The sequence below is a fragment of the Canis lupus genome, chromosome 2, assembly GCF_003254725.2.
Source record: "Canis lupus dingo isolate Sandy chromosome 2, ASM325472v2, whole genome shotgun sequence".
Taxonomy (NCBI): domain Eukaryota; kingdom Metazoa; phylum Chordata; class Mammalia; order Carnivora; family Canidae; genus Canis; species Canis lupus.
The window spans coordinates 70,543,313-70,569,010 of NC_064244.1; the positions used below are offsets into that span (position 1 = coordinate 70,543,313).

A 25,698-nucleotide genomic window follows, 5' to 3' on the forward strand; every position below is an offset into this window, starting at 1 on the left:
GGGTATTATGCTAAGCGAAATAAATCAATCAGAGAAAGACAATTATCAGATGATCTGACTCATATGTGGAATTTAAGAAGCAAAACAGAGGATCATGGGGAAGGGAGGGAAAATTTTAAAAAAGATGAAATCAGAGAGGGAGACAAATCATAAGAAACTCTTAACTAGGGGATCCCTGGGTGGCGCAGCGGTTTGGCAGCTGCCTTTGGCCCAGGGCACGATCCTGGAGACCCGGGATCGAATCCCACGTCGGGCTCCCGGTGCATGGAGCCTGCTTCTCCCTCTGCCTGTGTCTCTGCCTCTCTCTCTCTCTCTCTCTCTCTGTGACTATCATAAATAAATTAAAAAAAAAAAAAAAAAAGAAACTCTTAACTATAGGAAACAAACTGTGGGTTGCTGGAGGGGCAGAGGGCCGGGGGATGGGGTAACCAGGTGATGGACATTAAGGAAGGCATGTAATGTAATGAGCACTGGGTGTTATATGCAACAGATGAATCACTGAACTCTACACTTCTGTAACTGATAATATACTATATATTAATTAAATGAATTTTTTAAAAAAGTGTTTCCAGAGTGTGCCTGCGTGGCTCAGTTAATTGTCTGACTTCAGTTTAGGTCATGATCACAGAGTCGTGAGATAGAGCCCCCTGTTGGGCTGTGCTCAGAGGGGTGTCTGTTTCTCTCCCTCTCCATCAGCCCCTCCCCCTGCTCATGTGCTCTCTCTCTAAAAATGAATAAATCCTAAATATATACATAACTTGTGATACATTTATAAAATAAAATATTATACAGCAATGAAAACTAACTACACCTGTATATTATGATTCTCATAAGTAATACTGAGCAATTGAAATCAGTCAGGAAAGGATATATATCCTATCATTTCTGTAAATGTAAAGAAAAAACAGGCAATCTTAAACTACAGTATTTAGAGATGCATGCTTAAGTGGTTAAACTATAATAAAACAAAGAAGATTATCCCAAGAGTTCTAAGAGTGATTGCTCTGTGGAGGAAGGAGAAGTGTGTTAGTAGGAGGCAAGGGAGGCCTCAGGGGTCTGGAAACATTTTTTTTTTTTAAGACTTATTTATTTGTTTTAAAGAGAGAGAATGTGCACAAGTAAGGGAAGGGCAGGGGGAGAGGGAGAGAGAGAATCCCAAGCAGACTCCATGCTGAGCACAGACCCTGATGAGGGGCTTAATTTCATAACTCTGAGATCCTAACTTGAGCTGAAATCAAGAGTCGGACACTTAACTGAGCCATCAAGGCACCCCTGTGTATTTTATTATCAGTACACATTTGGGTTGTCTCCAATTTTGCTCTATTGTTAGTAAATACTGCTGCTACAAGCATCTTTGTACATATCTCCTGATAACACATGTATACAAATTTTTGTTGAGTATATACCAAGCTCTGGACATGTTTGCACATACGTTTGCATAGCTTCAGCTTTCACAGATTACACTAAACTATTTTTTTTTAAAGATTTTATTTATTTATTCATAGAGATATACAGAGAGAGAGAGGCAGAGACACAGGCAGAGGGAGAAGCAGGCTCCATGCAGGGAGCCCGATGTGGGACTCGATCCAGGGTCTCCAGAATCACGCCCCGGGCTGCAAGTGGCGCTAAACCACTGCGCCACCGGGGCTGCCCTACACTAAACTATTAAAAAAAAATTTTTTTAAAGTAATCTCTATGTCCAACATGGGGGCTCAAGCTCATAATCCTGAAATCAGTTGTTGCATGCTCTACTGACTGACCCAGTCAGATGCCCCCATTTATATGTATTGTTTTTTAAGATTTTATTTATTTACTTGACATAGAGCACAAGCCAGGAGAGGGGAAGGCAGGAGAGAGGCAGGCAGAGGAGCAGGAAGAGAGAGAAGCAGGCTCCCTCCCACTGAGCAGGGAGCCTGATGTGGGACTCAATCCCAGGACCTGGGATCATGACCTGAGCCAAGGGCAGATGCTTAATCAACTGAGCCATCCCGGCACCCCAGTATGTATTCTTTAGTGAACTGTCCAGTACTTTTGTAGAGTCTTCTACTGAGTTGTCTTTTCTCTTTTTATAGAAGTTTGAAAAAAATATTTTAGATGCAAGAACAATTTTAAAAAATCTTCCCTCCCTCCCTACAGCAAAAACAAAAGAATATTAAAATGCCTAGTCAGAATCAAACACCAAGTGTACAGAGACAGACACATGCTATTTTATTTACAAACTTACCCTGCTCAGAGTCTTCCAACAGAACCCCTCTTTTAACCAGCTCTTCTCTTGGTTTTCGCATAGATATTTTTCGCTCTAAAACTAATATTAAATTGGAAAACAGCACTCAGAAATGTGGCAATTAAAGGTCAATTTTAAGCATTCTAACCCAATAGGTAAAAGAACAAAGTGGTTCGATTTTCTATTCTCTGGAACAGGAAAGCTAACTTCAAATTTAAAAACTAAATTTCTTTCATAGCCTACGTTATTGGGAGAGCAGCATTTTTTTTTCTTTTTTTTTTTTTGAGAGCAGCATTTCCAAAAGGAACTACTCTTATATAATTTTAGCTCTTTTTTCATTGGCATTTTAATAATAAGGTATCTATGGGTGAACTTTTTCTGAAAGTAGTCAGGGTAGAAAACTACCATTTAGGAACTCCATTCACTCACTACCTGATAAACTTTAATCCCATCAAAATAGCCATCTGGGATGAGGTTATCATATATAAGGCTTAAGTGAGTGACCACTTGGTTTTATTTCTAAAGACTGAATTCCCTCTTCAAATAGCAGGTTATAGAAGCTTGGGAAGAGAATGAGAAAGGTAGTTCTAATAGAAGAAACCCATTAACCTAGAACATATATTTAAATCTTAATATCTCACCTTCTGAGGTCTCTTTGAATTTATCACTACTTTTTTTTTTCCGCCATTTCCAGGGCTTGAAGATCTTGCCAAAGCCTGAGAACTTGCTCTTCCTTTTGGTGGGAGGCGTTGTGTCTCCTGCTTCCACACTGTCCATGACCATGCCTGGGTCTGCAGTGGGGTGGCTTGCTTCTTCTGTAGTATGGTGAAAGGCACATAGGGAAAAGAACAGCCAATTTATTATTTCAGCATAATCTCTAAAAGGTCCCTTCCCCTCTCTTCCTGTGGTATTTGGAAAGGATCAGAGCAATGATAAACAATCATGCAGACAGATTCCTTGACATCACATGGACACCAAACATCAAAATCCGTAGCAGATAAATTACTAAGAGGGAAAAGGAACCAAAACCAAGCTGATGTCATTTTAGGACAAAAATTCAATGAGATGATCATAACCAGCTTAAAATCTCTTAAAGGCGCACACACACACAAATGTGGATGTCTTCAATATGGATGAGATCTTGCCCCAGAGTGGCTTACTGCTGTTGCCATTCTCATCCTTTTGGCAAGGGGGAGGCCTTCCCCGACTAACATTACTGCCTCTGGTATCATGAAACAGGGAGATCCATCTTTAGTGGGTGAGTCATCATTCTCTACTAAACGCTGCTCTCTCCTTACCCTCCTCTTTCAGGTCATTATAGTTCAGAGTGGGTAACACATTAAGTGTTAACACTTTACATGCATCAGTTTTTCGGATTATTTTTGCCCTCACAAGACCTTAAGTTTGGAGCACTGAAGGGAGCCTGGGGCTGGGGCATTACAGAGAGTGCTTTAAAATGAAATCGTTTTGGAAAGTAGAGCTGGGATTCCAGTTTGCTTATCACAATAATACTTTAGGGACAATCATGATCTTAAGGATATGATGACAAAACATAACTGACACGGTATATGTGCGGGACTGAAATGAAAGGCCATGAAATCTCTCATAATGACCACACATGCAGGGTTTAGTTAGTTAGCTTTAGTGGCAGATAAAGGAGCAGCCAAGACTGGGCCAAAAATAATAATAATAAAAAATAAATAAATAAATAAATAAATAAATAAATAAATAAATAAATAAAAGCAGGAAAGCAACAAAAAAAAGCAGGAAGGCAACACAATACAGCTTTGCACTCCACCTACTGTCCCAGGGTTCTCTGGAGAAGTCTAGAGGAGAAGAAAAAAAGAGTCATGTGGAATAACCGTCCTGGAATTAAAACGGAACCTTTATTTACAGAAATACATCAAGGACCACATACTATACTATCACATGCAATAAGTTAACATGTTTATTGTGCACAATTTTCTCATCTGAGGCAAATAACTCTTTTTTTGGGGGGGGCAAAGTGGGCATAATATATGCACTAAAAGTTTCTTTTAAAACTATAGTTTTTCATAAAAGAAAATACATAATTGACAAGCATGTATTTTTTTTTTTTTAAGAAAGACTTGCCAAATTCAACCTTTTTTCAGTTGATAGACGTGAATCTTGGGAAGCCTGTTGATGAAAGTCAGATTTATACAACTGTAATTATCAGAGTGACTGCAGCAGTGACTGCTGGACGCGTTATTTTGCTGTATATTGATGACTTAGGCAAAACAGGGTTCTGGTTACTGAAGTGCAACAGATGGAGATGAGAGGACAATGACTCTTTTCTTCCTACTTGGATGATTTACTTGAACACATCCTGGGCCTCAACTACTTTATTTTATTTATTTGTTTGTTTGTTTATTTATTTATTTATGATTTTATTTATTTATTCATGAGGAACACAGAGAGAGAGCCAGAGACACAGGCAAAGGGAGAAGCAGGCTCCACGCAGGAGCCTGACGCAGGACTTGATCCTGGGTCTCCAAGATCGCACCCTGGGCCGCAGGTGGCGCTAAACTGCTGGGCCACCGGGGCTGCCCGGCCTCAACTACTTTAATTCCTTCCATGAAATGCAAGAGAATTTGGTTATCATAATGCCGGACCATATTTTTATAAGTTTACTTGCCAGAGACATCAGAACAACACCTGTCACAACAATTTCCCATCAGTGGTACCCTGGGATGGCCCCTCAGGAGTGGCGCATGGGTGAATACATGAATAAGAGTCAGTGCTTTAAGACAGTATACACCCGGGATCTCTGGGTGGCGCAGCGGTTTAGCGCCTGCCTTTGGCCCAGGGCGCGATCCTGGAGACCCGGGGTCGAATCCCACGTCGGGCTCCAGGTGCATGGAGCCTGCTTCTCTCTCTCAGCCTCTCTCTCTCTCTCTCTCTGTGTGTGTGTGACTATCATAAATAAATAAAAATTAAAAAAAAAAAAAGACAGTATACACCCAATTATGAAATATCAATGAGACCTCAAGACACTTTAGATATATCATATAATATTTAGCATATGTTAATGATAACACTTTCAGAAATGGAGCCAAGCACCATAAGGTGTTCATAGTCACCTTACTTACTGGAAGCAAGGAGGAACTGAAATGTGAAATATCCTGCTAACCTGTCCACTGAATGGACTTTACTCAGTTCCAAATGATACACAGGAAAATGCCTGTTTGATTAAAAGTAATAGTGAAGATAATATAAAAACTCAAAAAACAAAACCAAACCACTAACAATAGAAAGAAGGGTGAGTGCTTTGCGACACTTTTACAAAGAAAAATAGCCAGAAAGCTTTAGGAGTGTTAGGTAAGAATGGATCACAGTCCTGTCTGCCAATTCCCTCAGTAAGATTCAGCAAGTCTAGCTTGTTGCCAGTATCTTGCCAGGTATCTAACCTAACCACTTTCTAAAGTCAAACTTCGATCATCCCTTTTAATCTTTTATTGAACAATGTATTTAGATATCCCCTTTCTCTTGTACATCCAAAACAATAAAATCATGGTATCCTTTCAAACATATTCATGTCTACTGGCATTTGAGCTCAAGGTAAATTCAGTTAATGTTCAAAAGTACGGTATGTGTGGAAAATACCAACAGCTATGATAAAAATGACTATGTCCGCCATCACATCTATTGCTAAGAATAGCCCTCCTCTTTCGTTGTGTAAAGAAAGTTACTGAATATAGTCGCTAAATACCAAAACCAGAGACAACAGCTATTTATCCTCTGATGTTTATGCAAATATGCTTAATTTTCATGTTTATAAAACTTGTTTTTTTTTTTTTTTTTTTTTTTAGTTTTCGAGACAGAATGCATAGGCGCATGAGGGAGGGCTAGGAATAGGGGCAAAAGGAGAAGGAGAGAGCATCTTGAGCGTGGAGCATTGGAGCATGTCGCAGGGATCCATCTCATGACGAGATCCTGACCTGAGCCTGAGTTGGACACTGAACTGACTGAGCCATCCAGGCATCCCCAAGTTTATAAAACTTTTAGAAGAGGATATGCCTCTTGACTCATGCAGTGGGGGATTCGGCCACAACCAACCCTGACCTGGTTATTACCCAAATTCATTCATTCTTTTTTTTTTCATTCATTCTTATAAATATATTCTCATATATTCTCATATTTTCCACGTTCCTCACCTCCATAGGACAGACATTATTACAGTAAATCCTAATCTGTTCAAATGTTTGATATTAGCCTGGTTGCCTTTTCAAAATACAGAATCTACAGGTAGCGGGACCTAGGAATATGGTTTTAAAAATCTTCACAGGTGGGATCCCTGGGTGGCGCAGCGGTTTGGCGCCTGCCTTTGGCCCAGGGCGCGATCCTAGAGACCCGGGATTGAATCCCACGTCGGGCTCCCGGTGCATGGAGCCTGCTTCTCCCTCTGCCTGTGTCTCTGCCTCTCTCTCTCTCTGTGAGACTATCATAAATAAATAAAAATTAAAAAAAAAAAATCTTCACAGGTGACTCTTATGATCAGTCAGGTTTGTTAAATCCAATCCCAGGTTATTATCTGCAAACCTCATGCTCAAAGAGACAGAGGCAGACCGTTCTCTGTAACCTAATTTTTTGTTGAAGAAAAACAAACTAGAAAATCATGGCACCATTTCAGTGTTTCCTACTTAGGCATTCCTTTTTTTCTTTTTATCCCTACTTAGGTATTCCTACACAAAAACTATAAGGGTCTTTCCTGAGCCTCTTAGCCTCAGATATAGCTTAAATTAAAACAGAAAAACAATAAAAAAAAGCTTGCAGTTATTCTTCTTCCAAATTGTTTTTTTCTTTTTTAAAGATTTTATTTATTTATTCATGAGAGAGACACACACACACACACACAAACACAGAAACACAGGCAGAGAGAGAAGCAGGCTCCATGCAGGGAGCCCAATGTCAGACTCCATCCCGGGACTCCAGGATCACCACCTGGGCCGAAGGTGGTGCTAAACCGCTGAGCCATCCAGGGATCCCCTCTTCCAAATTGTTAATGTACACCTGGAAACACGGTATATTGTGCAGTTGAGGATAGTGTCTACATCTGCCAATAAAGTCAAGTCGTTTAATCACATTGTACAAAATCGTTAACATCCTTTCTGACTTGTTAGCTTTTTCTGTCAATTACTGAGAGGTATGTTAACAACTTTACATATAATAATGGATATATTTCTTTCTCTTTTTAGACACACACACACACACACACACACACACAACACACACACACAACACACACACACACACACACACACAGAGGCAGAGACACAGGCAGAGGGAGAAGCAGGCTCCATGCAGGGAGCCCGATGTGGGACTTGATCTCGGGACTCCAGGAACACGTCCTCGGCCAAAGGCAGGCACTAAACTGCTGAGCCACCCAAGCATCCCAGTTCTATTAATTTTTTGCTTTAAATACCATAAAGCTATGTCTTGGGTATATATAAATTTAGAGTTATTACATCTTTCCCTTAAATTACCCTTTTATCATTATGAAATTCCCTGTGTCAGTATAATAACACTTTTGCCTTAACTTTGTTTTTCTATCTAGTTTGACAATTGTTATCCTTGAGTATTTAGTCCACTTATATTTTTTACTGATGCTTTGCTATTTATTTTCTATTGGTTTGATTTGTTTCTGTGCATCCTTGACTTACTACAATACATTGTTAGTACTTTACTTAATAATGCAAGAATCTGGGCAGCCCCGGTGGCGCAGTGGTTTGGTGCTGCCTGCAGGCTGCAGTGTGATCCTGGAGACCTGGGATCAAGTCCCACATCGGGCTCCCTGCATGGAGCCTGCTTCTCCCTCTCCCTGTGTCTCTGCCTCTCTCTCTGTGTGTCTATGAATAAATAAATAAAATCTTTAAAAAAAATAATGCAAGAATCTTACATTTCAACTCATTTATACTCTGTTATATTTTATTTCAACATACACATAACAATAAACCACAGCAAACATTATTATTGTTGTTCTCACAAATGATAGTCTTTTATATTTCCTACAAATTTGCTTTCTCAGGCACTCTTTATTTCTGTAATCTTGTGTTTACAATTAGGATAATTTTATATCATCATTTTTGAAGGATATTTTCACTGGGTATAGTATTTTCTGTCAGGAGTTGAGTTTTTTTGTTTGTTTATTGCAGCTCTTTATAAGTGTCATTTAATTGGCTTTTTTTCTCCCCTTAGACTGCTTTTCTTTGTATATTTCATTCTTTTGATGCTTTCTCTTTGCCTATAGTGTAAGTGATATAGGTGGGATTCAAGTCCAAGTCTGACTTTAAAAGTCTACAACCCTTTCAATCATACTGCTTTTATTTATTTATTTTTCATACTGCCTTTAATTTCTTTCTTTTTTTTTAAATTTTTTATTTATTTATGATAGTCACAGAGAGAGAGAGAGAGAGAGAGGCAGAGACACAGGCAGAGGGAGAAGCAGGCTCCATGCCCCGGGAGCCCAATGTGGGATTCGATCCTGGGTCTCCAAGATCGCGCCCTGGGCCAAAGGCAGGCGCCAAACCGCTGCGCCACCCAGGGATCCCTCATACTGCCTTTAGAATAAAGATTAAGTTGAAATCTTACAAGTCTTTTCAACATCTGGTTTCATTCATCAACAAAAGTTTATAGAATATAATGCAGTAAACTGGCACATTACATGTTTAGTTCTTACAACAATCTGATGATTGGTATTAATCTCTATTTTAAAGATCTAATTTATTTGAGAGAGAGAGAGAGAGAACACCAGTGGGGGGTGGGGTGCAGAGGGAGAGAGAGCAGAAAGTCCAATGCAGGGCTTGATCCCATGACCAGGAAGAGATCATGAACCCAGCTGAAATCAAGAGTCAGATGCTCAACTGACTGAGCCATCGGGGTGCCCTAATCTTAACAAGTTTGGTATTCATCTCAAATATTGCTCACTACCAAAATTTATGAAGGGTAGAAAGTCTAAAAATTAAGTTTCTTACTGAAGCCTCCTTAAAAACAAATTTGCCATCCCAATATAATTACTTCAAATTTCAATTATTTCTCTTATAAGTCATTACTTTGTACTTAAGTTGGATATAGCAATCAACTTTTATGATTTAGATCAATATTACACATTATTTTTTATCAGATTACTGATTTTTCTTTTTTATTTATCAACTATATTCTGTATTTAGAGTCTTTCTTCACTGACTACTGTGTACCATAATTCTTTAGATCTTGCTTTGAGACAGATTCTTCATGCTTTGATAGGATATGTGGGAGAGTGAGCTAGGACTCGAAGTCACACTCTCAGGTATGGGACTAGTCTGGGAGTGCTCTGGAAACTCAACTTTTAGCTATTAGTCAAGAGCAACACCCATAACTGATTAAAATAAAGAGTTGATAAAGTTCTTCCCACACACTCTTTGCTTAGCTGCCTGCTAAAATAAACAAATTCTGAATCAAGGGAGTGTTCTCATGGGTGAAAGTTATCAGAAAAAGACTAAAGGGAAGCCGATTAATTATTCCTAATGAAAAGGGAAAGAAACAAATCATCTTGTCTTTTCCCCTGATAGCCATTATCTTGACGCCAGAGGAAAATCACAAAAACTTGATTCCATCAAATAAATGTCCTACACACGAAGGGTGAAATCTTCAAGTAATTAAATGATATTGAGGAGGCAGCCAGTCAAGCTTTCCTTTCTTAAGTCCAAAAGTACTTTTAAGAAGAGAAGGTAGTGGACTGAAAATAAACTATGGTAAAATTCCCTGACAAGACCTATTCTGCAGTCTGCTTAAATCCAAATTTGAAGAGCCTAGGTATTAGTCCCCCATTACCAAATTCTATTCGAGCACATATTCTTTGTTATCTGACTAGGTATTATTAATAACTAGAATAGTGGCCAAAGCTATGTACATGTTTTTTTCAAATTTTCATTCCAACTCTGTGTAAAATATGTTTTTTTGTCTAATTTTGTCTAATAAAAGCCTAAAATATGACATATTTACACAAAAGTTTAGGAAACTCCACTTTAGAAGATGGAAACTGCCCAAAGATGTTTTTTTCTGATAGTGTTATTTGAGGTGATACATAACTGGGAAAATCTTAAATATACAACAATAGATATATGAATAAACTGAAAATTTTATATAAAATAATATATAATCACTAAAACTAAATTTCTAGAATAATTAATAATCTTAGGTTAAAAAAGAACATAAATCTATATGTAAATAATAACTATCACATTATATATTTTGCTGGTAGGATTATGGGAAATTTGTGTTTTTTTTCTCTCTAGCTTCATATATACATATATATTTTTCTTTTTTGCAATGAACATGTATGGCTTTTGTGATTAGAAGAAAACCAAATTTACTTTTTACAATGGGAAGTGGGAGCTTTCAAAACACGACAAATAATAAATAAGATCCAGCATATACATAAATACACAAAAGAAAACAATACTCCCTATATACTATGTTCCTATAAAAATGAATTATTTCCCACATGAAAGTCACAGTCTGAAACCACTCAAGGATAAATTTCCTTGGTATTTGGAATAGTAATAATACATGTTAAAATGAGTAGATCTGGATTACCCAAATAATACTTTCTATTCTCACATACTTTTAAGCATATCACCACTGTTTGCCATGAGCACGATTTTGTGCAAAAGGAGTTACAGACCAAATTTAATGATGATCTAAATTCATCAGGTATAAACTTTTCAGCTGTAGAACATATGCATAAATCTGTGATAGCAGTAGCTGACCAGATCTAATGAAGCCACTAATCTCTGTAGCATTCTTAGATCCATTAAAGTTGATACACTGGTTCAGGTTTCTTACTATGAAGTTTTGTCTGACAGGAAGGAAATTCAGTTGCATTGCTTGGAAAACTGAAATAGAAAGAGAAACTGACAGATGAAAAAAATATACAAAGAAAAAGTATATTTAAGAATCCAGAAATCATCCCTTTTTAAAATGTTTTTAAAAGATTTTATTTAGTGTGTGGGCAGGGCAGAGGAGAAGGAGAGAGAGATTTCAAGCAGATTCCAGGCTAAGCCTGAATTGCAGGGATCTCATGGCCCCGAGATCACAACCTAAGCCAAAAATAAGAGTCAAAAAAAAAAAAAAAAAAAAAGTCAGAAACTCAACTGACTGAGCCATCCAAGTGGAATTAAAGGAGCCCCCTCCTTTAAACTTTTTTTTTTTTTTAAAGATTTTATTTATTTATTCATGATAGTCACAGAGAGAGAGAGGCAGAGACACAGGCAGAGGGAGAAGCGGGCTCCATGCAGGGAGCCCGATGTGGGATTTGATCCCGGGTCTCCAGGATCGCGCCCTGGGCCAAAGGCAGGCGCCAAACCGCTGCGCCACCCAGGGATCCCTAAACTTTTTTTTTTTTTTAATTTTTAATTTATTTATTTATGATAGTCACACAGAGAGAGAGAGAGGCAGAGACACAGGCAGAGGGAGAAGCAGGCTCCATGCAGGGATCCCAATGTGGGACTCGATCCCGGGACTCCAGGATCACGCCCCGGGCCGAAGGCAGGCCCGAAACTGCTGAGCCACCCAGGGAATCCCCTTGAAGCTGTTCCTAAGATAATTTGCACATCAACCATATGTTCTCAACAGCTCTGATTTTATGATCATTTCCCTCCATTTCCAATTTGAACAGAAAAAAATAACAGGCTTCGAGTCACATTTAGATACTCCATTGTTTCTGCTTAAACTAGTTATAGAATTTAAAATGGCCCTATGGCTCCATTCTATTTTCCATGAGAGCCTAAGAAAGACCTCTGTTTGTCAGAACACCAAGTGTACGATGCTGGCTATAGTTTTAGGATTGTATGTTCTAAAGAAAACACCTTTTTCTTTGAGTCACACAGCTGTAGCCCACTAGAAAAGCATGTCTTGGTGTTTCTTGGAGGTAGTAGATGTTGGGAGAGGAAGATAACTAACCAAATTATAGTTTGGAGTTTCTGATTTGAGTAGTACTCTGACACTATGCCCTGGTATTTAAGGTGCTAACTCCCTCACTCAAGTTGTAACACCTCAAATTTAATAGGCTTGTTTCTTATACCATGTATTATGCAGAGTTCTAGTATTTTCTTTTTCAACTCTCAGGTTTTTCCTAGTCAACATTTAATGCAGGTTTTTTAGTTCCAGTTTTGTTTCAGAACTTTAAAATCTTTAAAAATATTTTATTTATGTATTTGAGAGAATGAGAGAGAGCACTTGAGAACATTAGCAGGAGGAAGGGCAGAGTGAGAAGCAGACTCTCCACTGAGCAGGGAGTTGGGGGTGATTTTTAAATGTACAATGTTATTAAAAATTATGTAACACTTTTTATCTTCAGCTAACTATTCATGAGCTATTAGCTGTAGTTACATATATCTCTATTACTTGCTAGAGATAAGAATAAAACACGTTAAATAAGCCTAAGGTCAAAGTGTTCCTTTTAAAATCTGATTATAACCAATTCTTAAGGATTTTTAAAGATTTTATTTATTTATTTATTTATTTATTTACTTACTTACTTACTTACTTACTTACTTACTTACTTATGAGAGAGAGAGAGAGAATGTGAGCGGGAGTGAGGAGCAGAGGGAGGGACAAACAGACTCTGCACTGAGTGCAAGCCCAACTGGGAGCTCAATCTCACAACCCTGAGATCATGACCTAAGCTGAAATCCCGAGTCAGATGCCTAACCAACCACCACCACCCAGGAGCTCTTATAATCAATTCTTAATCATCTTGTTGGAAGGCAAGGTAAGACACAGGCAACTGGAATCAATAGAAAACTTAGTTTTCAACACAGCCTTCACTACCCTCTCCTCTTCATTAGGCTTGGTAATAAGCAACAAAATTATTGGGTCTCAGTTCCACCTCTCTTTCTTGTACCTTATTAAGTTTAAAAAAAAATCTAAACTTTTAAAAAGATTTTATTCATTCACAAGAGACACACAGAGAGGCAGAGGACACAGGCAGAGGGAGAAGCAGGCTTCATGGAGGGAGTCTGATGCAGGACTCGATCCCGGGGCCCTGGGATCAAGCCCGGAGCCAAAGGCAGACGCTCAACCGCTGAGTCACCCAAGCGTCCCAATCTTGTGTTTATACAAGTATTTTCACAGCATCAAAATTTTGTAAATGGAGAACATTAATTTGTGGTACTTACTATAGCACTTACTCATTTTTGCCTTCTGATAAAAGAGGATTATTATTGGATTTAAAGAGCTGTTTTAGAAAACTACAACAAAAGTACAGAAAGCAAAAGCTGCCACAAATGAACAAAGCAGGCTTTGTCTAGCACACGCCCACAACTTCCCTCGGAAACACTGCTAAATTCTGACCTTCAGGAAATAGAACTGGACAAAATGCTGCAGAAGATAGAAGGTCTCTCTGTATCTGCAGGGACAGTTAGGTCTGGGATTCCAACTCTGGTAAAATAGTTTTCTGATCATGACTGTATCAAGATGTGATACCCTTGGCAACTTGATGTGTACATTTTTTTAAATAAGAATTCCAAGTTGAGAGTAAAGTTTTATAGTGAAGTGCCAGAAAATAATATATTCTCTCATGGAAAAAAGGCTTAAACTTTCCAAAGTTCTCCTGCAAATAGAAAAAGGGGCTATTAAGAAAATCCACTGGAGCAGAGAAAAGGGACAATAATTTTTGGTTGGTAGTTCACATTTGATAACAGAAAATCCTATAAGGAGTCCATAACAGACCTCTATACTATTGCTTCCTCCTCCTTTCTGATTACATGTGGAAAGTGCCTGTTCCTTCTTAGAAGAAAGCATTTATTGTTACAATTAGATGAGTATGAAAAATATTTCTGATTACTCTCATCACCAAATAATGACAAATGTTTTTCTTCAAAGTGTTACGCAGTAGTTTATTTTTAATTAACCCACCTATTATTTATTCCTGTTAATACTGTTGAATAGCTACATTACATTTTATTAATCAAATGATCTCACTGATTTTTTTTTTTTTTAAAAAGATTTTATTTGAGAGAAAGCACATGAGCAGGGGGAGGAGCAGAGAGAGACACGCTGACTCCCCGTCAAGACCTGAGCCAAAGGCAGACGCTTAGCAGACAGAGCCACACAGGCGTCCCCTAGCCACACTTTAAATACTTTGTTGTCAAGGGCCATTTCTATCACTGCAGAAAGTTCTATCAGACGGTGCTATGTGAGATCTGACAGGAGGGGCAATTCAGTACTTCACAAATCAGGACACAACAGCAGCTCAGCTGAAAGGTCTCACATTTATTACTGAACCAACCTACTGGTATAGAGGCATAGTAACAGAGAAAATCATTCTCTTTTTTTTTTTTTTTTTTTAAGATTTATTTTTATTATTATTATTATTTTTTTTAATTTTTATTCATCTATGATAGTCACACACAGAGAGAGAGAGAGGCAGAGACAAAGGCAGAGGGAGAAGCAGGCTCCATGCACCAGAGCCCGATGTGGGACTCGATCCCGGGTCTCCAGGATCGCGCCCTGGGCCAAAGGCAGGCGCCAAACCGCTGCGCCACCCAGGGATCCCCGAGAAAATCATTCTCTTGATAAGACATGTCTATTGGCCAGGTAGGAAGGATGTTTCCATATTGATAAGATAGGAACATGTGATCTCCATGTGGCTTAAATATGTGTGCCAATTATGTTTGCTATTTCATGATGTGCGGTGCTTCCTCACAGACCCAGTTTGGTTCTTCTCCAGTGTCTCCTCTTGGAATTGTACCTGATTTTATTACCAGTTTTCATCCAAATCCACTGGGGAATAGGACGATTCTGCTTTTGTTTCTTGGCCAGGAATCGCTTGATTCTGAAAGTCTTGTGAGAAGACATGGCGATCACAGTCAACCACACGCAACCAGGATGGCGGCGGAAAGGAGAGACGATCTCACTGATTTTACCTCTAAATGATCATATATTTCTTTTTTTCTTTAAAGAATTATTTATTTATTCATGAGAGAGAGAGAGAGAGAGGCAGAGACACAGGCAGAGGGAGAAGCAGGCTCTCTACTAATGCAGAACTCGATCCCAGGACTCCAGGATCACTCCCTGAACCGAAGGCAGACGCTCACCTGCTGAGCCACCCAGGCATCACGTAAATGACTATATATTTCTAAATCACCTTGCCCTAACTGATTCCATCATTATGAGCTTGAGAACCTAAAACTACAAATTTCAGAGCAAAATGAATCAAATGGGAAAAGAATAAAGAAGTATAATACACCATCTTTTAAAGCAATATATTTCTATGTAGAAGTAAAAAAAAAAAAAAAAAAGGCTAATTGGTGAATGAGAGGTACATGAAAGTTCAAAAATGAAAAATAAAAAAACCCTACAAACCTAGAGATGGAGAATGGAAAGGCAGAAAGAAAGTTCCAGACTAGAATTTATTAAAATTCTTTGGTCTTGGGGCACCTAGGGGCTCAGTCAGTTAAGCAACCAACTCTTGATTTCAGCTCAGGTCATGATCTCAGAGTTATGAAATTGAGCTCCAAGTGGGCCTCTGTGCTGGGCATGGAGCCTGCTTGAGATTCTCTCTCTCCTTTTCCCCTGCTCCTCCTCCTCCTCTCTAAAAAAATAAAAATAAAATAAAATTCTCTGGTCTTGTGCCTAATTTAAGGACCTGTGCTGACTATAATTAGCTGGCTGCCCTAAGATGATAAATGGGTAAAGGATTTTAGTGAAGACAGAAATAGCTTTTATGTTGATCAAGAAATACAAAATATTATTACTTGAAAGTTTTATCTGAGTATACAGGCTTCTCTTATGGACGTATTTCACTTGAGGATAATTTTTTTTTATATCAACTACTGAGGATAATTGCTAATTTCCTTGAATGGACACTATAGCATAAATTCCTTCTCTGCATTTTAAAAATGATTTATTTTTATTTTTTTTATTTACTTAAAAGAGAGAGAGAGAGAATGAGCAGGAGAAATGGCAGGCAGAAGGAGACTGCTCACTGAGCCCTATGCAGAATTCAATCCCAGGACCGTGGGATCACCTGAGCCGAAGGGAGATGCTTAACCTACTAAGTCACCCAGGTGGCCCCTTCTCTGCATTTAAATAATCAGTTAGTTCACCAGTTGTTAGAGAGGTCCTATGGTAAAACTCTAAATGGATGCTGACATAACACCTTGTCAATGTGCATATAAGTCCTTGCACAAAGGTTATTTATTTGAAAGCAGACTGTTCTTAGTTAACAGCTCTGGATTCCATCATAAGCCATGGTCAACTAACTTAGAAAAAAGGAATACATCTTACATTTTATCTAAAGACAAATTTTAAAAAATTTGTTTTTAAAGATTTTATTCTTAAGTAACATTTATAGCCAACGTGGAGCTCGAACCCACAACCCTGAGATCAAGAGTCGCATGCTCCACTGACTGAGCCAGCCAGGCATCCCAAGAATATGCCTTATCTTAAACAAATTTATAAATATCTTGGACTTTTTAAAAAAAATATTTTATTTATTCATGAGAGAGAGAGAGAGGCAGAGACATAGGCGGGGGAGAAGGAGGTTCCCGGTGGGAAACCTGATGTGGGACTCGATCCCAGGACCGTGGGATCACATCCTGAGGCAAAGGCAGACACTCAACAGCTAAGCCACCCAGGTATCCTGGACTTTTTCTTTTAATATTTAAATTCTCAACTAGAAAGTAAATTTCTCAAGGGCATAAGACATGAGTCATACCTATACAAGCTCCACTAAAACATTTACAGTACCTTGAAAATAATAAATATATTCTATATAGTCAATAATTTATTTTGTATCATTTGGCTTGTCAAACCTAGTACCATGGGGATCACTGGGTGGCGCAGCGGTTTGGCGCCTGCCTTTGGCCCAGGGCGCGATCCTGGAGACCCGGGATCGAATCCCACATCGGGCTCCCGGTGCATGGAGCCTGCTTCCCCCTCTGCCTGTGTCTCTGCCTCTCTCTCTCTCTCTGACTATCATAAATAAATAAAAATTAAAAAAAAAACTAGTACCATGAATTTTATTTATTTTCATTTTTTCAAAGATTTATTTATTTGACAGAGGAGAGAGAGAGAGAGAGAGAGAGAGAGTGCACAAGCAGGGGAAGCAGCAAGCAGAAGGAGCAGGCTCCCCACGGAGCAGGGAGCCTGATGCGGGACTTGATCCCAGAACCCTGGGATCATTACCTAAGCGGAAGGCAGACACTTAACTGACTGGGCCACCCAGGTACCCATCATGAATTTTATTATCAAATTTTTTTTTTTTTTTTAAAGATTTTATTTATTTATTCATGATAGTCACAGAGAGAGAGAGGCAGAGACACAGGCAGAGGGAGAAGCAGGCTCCATGCACCGGGAGCCCGATGTAGGATTCGATCCCGGGTCTCCAGGATCGTGCCCTGGGCCAAAGGCAGGCGCCAAACCGCTGCGCCACCCAGGGATCCCTATTATCAAATTTTTTAAAGTAAATTCTACCCCCAGCATGGGGCTCACAACCCCAAGATCAAGAGTCTCATGCTCTACCAACTAGGCCAGCCAGGTGTCCCAATACTATCAATTTTAAAGTCAAAACTAATTACTATATTTCAGGCCTAGAACTGTAAACAAATTATTATTATTATTTTTAAATTTTTTTAAAATTTTTTTTATTTATGATAGTCATACAGAGAGAGAGAGAGGCAGAGACACAGGCAGAGGGAGAAGCAGGCTCCATGCACAGGTAGCCCGACGTGGGATCCGATCCCGGGTCTCCAGGATCGCGCCCTGGGCCAAAGGCAGGCGCCAAACCGCTGCGCCACCCAGGGATCCCCGTAAACAAATTATTTAAATTTTAATTTACTTTGTACATTTATCCTTCCAAAGAATCTGATAAAACTTTCTACATACCCAATCACTGAAATGCTTTTTAAATTTCATTAAGAAACAGTTAGGCGGCCGGGGATGATGGCAGGAAAAAAAAAAAGAAACAGTTAGGCTTGGTAAAAGTCTTTAAAGCAATGGTGTAGTCCTCAAAGTTGTCAATGTCAATGACCTGACCTTCATTTGCTCATATAGAATAAATCCTGAATTATGAGAAATTCAGCGGTGCCTGGCTGGTTCAGTCAGTGGAGCATGCGACTCTTGATCTCAGGGTTGTGTGTTCAAGCCCCACACTGGGTATAAAGATTATTTAAAAATAAAATCTTAAAAAAATATATAATAGAATGCAGTCTGTCCATTAAAATAGCTTATAGCCAGCTATGAATTATCTAGGCAATAGGAAATAAAGCTCAAAAATTAAATCTAGAGAGAACATACAAATCTTAGGTACCTGAGTGATTTCTATTTCTTCTTCAGAAGTCTTTTTTTAGGACTACCGGCAGAAAAATTGATGAATTTGATGCTCTCACTTCTTATTAAACAAATATATCAAACTTTATCTACTCGGATGAAATTTTTCGTATATAGATGTTAGATGGGCATTTTTTACAAGTTATATCTTATAAGTAAGTTATACCTCCTTACCCATTTCTTGCCATTCAAAGACCATTCATTTCCATCTCATAGATAAATGTCTAGCATTGTTTAGATCCTCATCCTTATTAATAAAGAAAGACAGGAGAATTTAGTGGCCCAAAAGTGAATTTACTCAATTCAGGAGAGTGGTTACCTCTGGGAGCAAAGCAACAAAATGCCATCACAAGGGAATGTGGGCACATAGATAGGGGCAGGGTGGGATATCTCACTGTTTTTAATTTCAATTCTTAGGCTGGGCAGTGGCTACAGCTGGGCAAGGAATCTTTTATATTTTTCACTATGCCTTTTCCTAGTTATGAAATGTTTCATTAAAAGTAAAAAAAAAATAAAAATCACTGGTGATTTTTACGGTAAAAATTTCATTTTCAAGGTAAAATGAATCAAGTCCTGACTTCAGTCCTAAAAATCTGTTGTGCTATGCCTCACTTTGTAATCCATGTACTTCAGTATTTTTTAAGATTGATTGATTGATTGATTTATGATAGACATAGAGAGAGAGAGAGGCAGAGTCACAGGAGGAGGGAGAAGCAAGCTCCATGCTGGGAGACTGACATGGGACTCGATCCCAGGACTCTAGGATTGTGTCCAGGGCCAAAGGCAGGCGCTAAACCGCTGAGCCACCCAGGGATTCCCCACCATGTACTTCAGTTTTGGTAAAACATGAAAATACTCTGTAGGAATTTCATCTGGGAAGTTCTCGGGGAAAATACACTTTTAGAAACTAAATAATATTAAGTCAGGAGACATTTAGGAATGTTACCTGTGTTTTTACACTTTTAAACTTTTCTTTAAAGTCACCAACATTTTTCATTTCTGAAAAAAGAACAGCCTAGGACTGAACATGTTTTCTGTGGCTTCCTAAATCAAAGAGAAGGTATAAATCTTTTTTTTTTTTTTTAAGTGACATGTCAAGAAATGATTCACAGGCTTTCCCCCATTCTGCTTATATTTCCAACCCTTTAACAAATCCACTTAAAACTAATTTTTCCCACCCTTACATCCTCATCTTACGCAAAACCCCACAGTTGGGAAAATGAATCTTCAGTGACAATGGACTTCCATTTCACTTACAGCCTTGAACCTACACTTGCATTTACCAGCTTGGTCTCTAGCTGTCTCTGAGACAATAATACCTCAAATGTAAACCACTGACTTCAGAAGTGTTTGTACCAAAGAACTGCCTTATGACAAATGGAAATTCTAGCAAAATGGGAAAAGCCTGAGACTTACTTGGAGAATGTATAACTGAGTCTAAGAAATTATGCCAATTCTTAAAAATAGTCCCATTTATAGAAGTCAACAGTTCTAGTTCTCTGCCATATAAATCCTAAGTCTGCAACATGCCAGGAAAACACTGAATTTGAAATATGATTTCCTATAGCACTTATCTTCTGCAAGAGCAAAAAATTAATAAATGACATCCTATCAATATTACATATATTAAAAAAAAAACTCCAGAGGGATCAAGTAAGACAAAACTGAGTAGTAAATTAATATAACTGAATGAAAAACAACTTGCAAATTTTCATTCATTCTTCACAAAGTTGTAAACATCATAAAGTTATAAACAACAAAATGCTCACACTCAACTTCCTATAAAATATTCAACTTCACCTGTTCATCTGCCCTGCCTGTCAAGATTTTGTTTCTTTGCCTTCTATTACTCACCAACTGCATCTGGATTTACCGGTCTGGAGACGTCAGCTTGCCCCATGATTAAATTGTCTGATGTGTCTCACAACAACAAATTGTCCCGGACCAACAAAAACTTTTCTTAAAAAATAAATCCACATATAAAGGGGGCATGCACTCCTCTCTCAGTGTCACTGCCAAACATCAGGAAAAATCATGAGATCGGTTAATCTGCTGGAGTTTCTGTTCCCTGTGTCCCGGCCTGGGCACTTGTGGTTCTTACAAATATGTCTTCACGCTGGCTCTCTTCACACAGGAATGCCTGTCATTCCAGAGCACACACTGTGAAGAGCTGAAGTCAGGAAGGGGAGGAGACTGCCAACTACATTCTAGCTGCTGAGCGGCACAGCCCTAAGAAGCCACACCTACCTTTCCTGACACCAAGCTTGTTTTATAACTCTCCAGACTCACATCCATAGAAGAATGGGAGCCTGCTCAAGAATCTACCAATGAACTTGTAAATGTAATCATACAAAAACCATCAGGGTTATGCACAGCAGACTGACGGGCGCAGAATTCAGCTCAAAGGTAGGTCTTCAATACAGGCTTGCCTCAGAAGTATCGACTGTTCTCACATTTCACTGCTTGCTCTAAAATTGTAGTATTTCCTACCTGTAAGTGGCATACCCAAAGCAGGATAAGATCTATATATGGGGAATTAGTAACATTAAGAATGATATTTTAAGACTGAATATACTTTTTCTAGAAATAAGAAGAAACTGTTCTGAAAATTTTCCTTATTAAAATAATAAGCTTGAAATAAATGTTTGGAAGATATCTTGGGGATTACAAAATATAGGGAGTAACCCTACATGTTGCCTTAATACATGGAAATATCAGCTAACCACCTGCAGCAACTGAGGGTCCAGCTTGCACACTGATTTTTTAAAATAATATAACTAATTTTTCATCTAGCTAAAATACATAAATATTAAGGACACAGCATGAATTTTTATTTAGACAACCCATGTAAGCTAACACTGAATTTTCTAAATGTAAAAAAGACATACCTAACACAAATTTACCGTGGTGTTTAGCCACATACTCTCGATTATTTCACTAACAAATGATAAACTAACACTTGTGAAAAGGAGGTTGACATTGGTTATTGGATTTAAACATCGCCGCAACTAACCAACCATGCATTGTGAAGAACGTATTGTTTAACCTGTTATTAGTTTAGGAAGCTGAGACTACTAAGGTCAAATTCTGTGATTTATGTCATCATCAATTTTTTTTTTTAACTTTTATTTATTTATGATAGGCACACAGTGAGAGAGAGGCAGAGACACAGGCAGAGGGAGAAGCAGGCTCCACGCACCGGGAGCCTGACGTGGGATTCGATCCTGGATATCCAGGACCGCGCCCTGGGCCAAAGGCAGGCACCAAACCGCTGCGCCACCCAGGGATCCCCTGTCATCAAATTTTTAAGTGCCAAAGTCCTTCAATAAATGACAGCTGCTAAAAAAAAACCAGAGCTTTTAGTTTAAATCTTTGTCTTCCAAACTGAGATCACAGTAATTTCCGGGCTTTCCTTTTGCCTTTTCTTAGCACCTTCTTTTCCCCATTATCTTATCCCCATTATCTGCTTTTGATACAGAAAAAAATAACAAAGGTAACGAGTAAGAAAATTATAATGCTAAGGCAGTGGTAAAAAAAATGCAGAAAAATTGATGCAATATTTAATTGTTCATACTGGTAGTAGTCAGAAAAACATTATGTTGATCAATAAAGTAGGAAAGAGTAAAAGGAAAACCATATTGAAAGAATGCTCTAATGTAAGAATGCCCAATACCTTCAAACTCTGGCACTTATTTATTAGCCTAAAAACAGAGCATATGTAATAGCAGTTTCCACACTATAAAATGAGGAGGCAAAAGATGGCAAATGCACTGCCCAAAAATCATTAGGTGCTCAACATACTGTAATAGTTATCATCATCACCCTCATCTTCATCATCATGATTGTAATACAGCAACTGCTTAAGAGGATGAGCTCTGGAGGCAACTGAAATTTTAATTCCAGATCTCACTAGGTGTTAACACTAGACAAGCTGCTTCACCTCTCTGTGTCTCCATTTTCTAATCTGTAAAATGGGCATAACCATACTCAGCAGCAAAAGACAGGTGTAAAGACTAAATGACATGAACATAAAGTCCTCTGTAATGTGCTGGCACATGGAAAACTCAATAAATGTAAGCACCAATGATCACAGTTGTTATAGTAAAAAAACAAGAAAGGAAAGGCAAGGAGCAGCCAGACAATGGTACATAGCAAAAAATGCAGTCATTACAAAGAGGTTGGGCAGAAACGGAAGAGGATGACATTTTTGTATCATGAATCCAGAGAGCAAATTGGAAAAAGCAGGCCAAGAAGGAAGTCTGAATACAATCAGGGTTGGTATACAAAAACCTCAAGCAGATGGAACAGCCCACACAAAACTATTACTATGAATAAATTTAAACCAGGGATATTACACACACACACCTAAAACAGTACTATAGAATTCAGTTTGTATTGACTGGACCATACAAGAATACAACATGAAGATTTACAGACCCTAGTATAGTTGCTATTTACCATCTACCAATTTTTTTTTAAAGACTTTATTTATTTATTCATGAGAGACACAGGCAGAGGGAGAAGCAGGCTCCATGCAGGGAGCCTGATGTCAGACTCGATCCCAGGTCTCCAGGATCAGGCCCCGGACCAAAGGCAGCACTAAACCACTGAGCCACCCGGGCTGCCCCCGACCTAACAAATATTAATGCCCATCTTGGTTTGGCTCGTCGCTTCTAGGGTACTGTGAAGGTGACAATAAAACTTAAAAATATAAGAATGAAATGGCTCTTAGTGACCATTAACTAACTTGCTCAGAGCTAAGACTAAAACCCCAAATGTCCGGATTCCAACTCTAGGACTCACTTCAGCCCTTGTGGAAATGGTCAAGGAAATATTTATTTCCTAAAGATATACATTCTCTACAATAACAACAAATCTCTCCAATCATTCTGCTGCCTATGTACCAAGTGAAAACACTGTCCCTGGCCAGCCTGTTTCAGTTTCATTCCAATAGTCAATATATACTTGCTGCCAACTGGTAAGCAGGTAAGCTAAGAGACAGAGTAAGATACTGGTTCAGTGATGACTTTAAAATGTAACAACAACAAAAAAAGTAACAAAGCCTTGACTACATTCTGGTTTTCCATGTATTATACTTTAGAAATGCAAAGACAGGGCACCTGGGTTGCTCAGCTGGTTTGGTGGCCGACTCTTAGTCTCAGGGTCACGTATTTGAGCCCCGCATTGGGTTCCACACTGGACATGGAGCCTATTTTTTAAAAAATGCAAAGAGCGGGCACCCTGGGTGGCTCAACGGTTTAGCACTGCCTTCAGCCCAGGGAGTGATCCTGGAAGCCCATGTTGGGCTCCCTGTATGGAGCCTGCTTCTTCCTCTGCCTGTGTCTCTGCCTCTCTCTGTTTCTCTCTGTATCTCTCATGAATAAATAAATAAAATCTTTAAAAAAATGCAAAGGGCAATCTTGTTTTAACTTTTTTTTTTAAAGGTTTTATTCATTTATTCATGAGAGACATACAGAGAGAGGCAGAGACACAGGCAGAGGGAGAAGCGGGCTCCACGCAGGGAGCCCGACGTGCGACTCAGTCCTGGGACTCCAGGATTACGCCCTGAGCCAAAGGCAAACGCTCAACTGCTGAGCCACCCAGGCGTCCCTTGTTTTAACTTTTAAAAAAGTACACAACTATTTCTTCTTGTCACTGAATAAAATTAGATACTCTCTTTTTAGAATACTTTTGCTCCACAGTTTACGGCCTCCAGGAATAGGGGAAGTGGCAGATTAAAATTTGTGAATCTCATAAATTTGAATTTATGAAAAGAGCAAGAAGGCCTTGTAAAAATAAGGTTTAACAGGCAAAGATAGCACTTGAAGCTCTCTAATCAGGACCTCATTTTTTAAAAGAACCACTTCTAAACACAGCAGTAACCTATAATGAGCTGGGCATTCAAAGCTCTTAGTGACATTTATAACTCCAAAACCTTTTGTTGGCAAACACGTCATATCACACACTAACATGAGAATATGATTTATATTTTCAATAAGCAGTTTACAAGATCAATCACAGGAGTATAATGCTTTCATTTAAATGTACTTTTATGCTGAAATACCAGTATAAATTGGATTACCTAGGAGAGTAAGCTCTTAGCGATTTTAATCACATCTCCCTTCATTAACTTCACCATACTACTTTCTTCCAGCCTGAGATGTCTCAAGGAGGTGAGTCTAGTGGCAGGTTGGCAAGACAGTCACCTTCCTCCAGGAAAGGCTGGCCAACAGAAAGTACTGACAGGTCACACAGACACATATCGAAGTAAAGGACTAATTTCTCAATTTCTGAATCTATAATTGGAGGAGGCTGTAGCTTCTTATTCTTTACCCTATGATGAAACTCTCATCTAGTCTGGCTGGCTCTGGATAGTTGAAGGAGATAACACCCAACAATAACCCATGTCTCAAACTCCATGTGGGAATTAAAAAGCTTTGCCAGTCACCTGTAAAAACTTTTCAAGGTCTCACCTATTTGTAAAAATTCTTCACTTGGCCTGGGCTTTCTTCCCCAGATCCATCTACTAGTACTCTAAGAACTGGCTCAAATGTTGCCTCTACTCTCAGGAGCCTTTCTTTAGTCATTCAAGCTGAATTCCAATAAAGATTTGCTCATCACTGATTATGTGCCTACAATGTGCTGGTGCTAAAACCAATAGTTTTAGCCCTTCAGGTGCTGATAGTTCAAGTAAATAAGATCTACAATAATCAGTACTGAGGTATATGCAAACATACCAGTAGGGGTGGGAGTGTCTAGCTCTGTCCTGAGCAAAGAAAATATCTCAAAAGAAGCTACATCTAAGATCAAAGAGTCAGTCACAGAAGAGATGACAGAGGTAAGAAAAAGATACAAGCAACAAGACATAAAATTGGAGAGGTAAAGAGCTCATCATGACCAACTGTGCAGGACCTATCACCCTAAATTGCAATGATCTTCAGACCTCTTACAGGTTAGAAACTTCTCATGGGCAGGGACTATGATGTATTTATCCTTAAACCCTCAATGTTTGACACAACTCAGTGCACAGCGGACATGCAACCGGTATTTATTAACCCTGAGTAAAGGGAAGAAATAACATTCTTAAATTTTAAGCTTTGTTCACAAAATCTAGTATCAAAAGGCAATTAGGGTGAAAAGTG

The 25,698-nt window shown here is 38.8% G+C and overlaps 2 protein-coding genes and 1 long non-coding RNA gene across 11 annotated transcripts in view; 1 reads left to right on the forward strand and 2 right to left on the reverse strand.

Annotated features, from left to right (window-relative positions):
* PHACTR4 (phosphatase and actin regulator 4) overlaps positions 1-25,698 on the reverse strand; it is a 98,122-nt gene that overhangs the window by 27,141 nt on the left and 45,283 nt on the right. For 2 of the 8 annotated variants that reach the window (XM_025447790.3, XM_049105591.1), the window contains exons 3-5: positions 4,023-4,050; positions 2,866-3,039; positions 2,225-2,305 (exon numbers count right to left, since the gene is read on the reverse strand). In XM_025447790.3, coding sequence (XP_025303575.1) covers positions 2,225-2,305; positions 2,866-3,007 — 223 coding nt within the window. In that variant the 5' untranslated portion in view covers positions 3,008-3,039; positions 4,023-4,050. Of the gene's footprint in view, positions 1-2,224; positions 2,306-2,865; positions 3,040-4,022; positions 4,051-20,410; positions 20,706-25,698 lie in introns of those variants that run through there. The other 6 variants (XM_049105601.1, XM_025447794.3, XM_025447797.3 and 3 more) reach the window with 4 other exon arrangements.
* LOC112660278 (uncharacterized) lies at positions 12,797-22,003 on the forward strand. Of its 2 annotated transcripts, none has more exons than XR_003136821.3 (3): positions 12,797-12,995; positions 20,691-20,962; positions 21,699-22,003. It is a non-coding gene; the product is annotated as an uncharacterized LOC112660278 (long non-coding RNA). The 2 variants fall into 2 exon arrangements; XR_004813716.2 differs by having other exon boundaries at positions 20,709-20,962.
* On the reverse strand, positions 14,483-15,139 carry LOC112660276 (60S ribosomal protein L39-like). The gene has a single exon (XM_049105636.1). It carries the CDS (start codon positions 15,080-15,082, stop codon positions 14,927-14,929), a length of 156 nt encoding a protein of 51 aa, XP_048961593.1. The 5' UTR covers positions 15,083-15,139; the 3' UTR covers positions 14,483-14,926.

Coding starts and splice junctions, on each gene's coding strand:
- LOC112660276 (XM_049105636.1), bottom strand. CDS start 15,082: ATGTCTTCTCACAAGACTTTCAGAATCAAGCGATTCCTGGCCAAGAAA.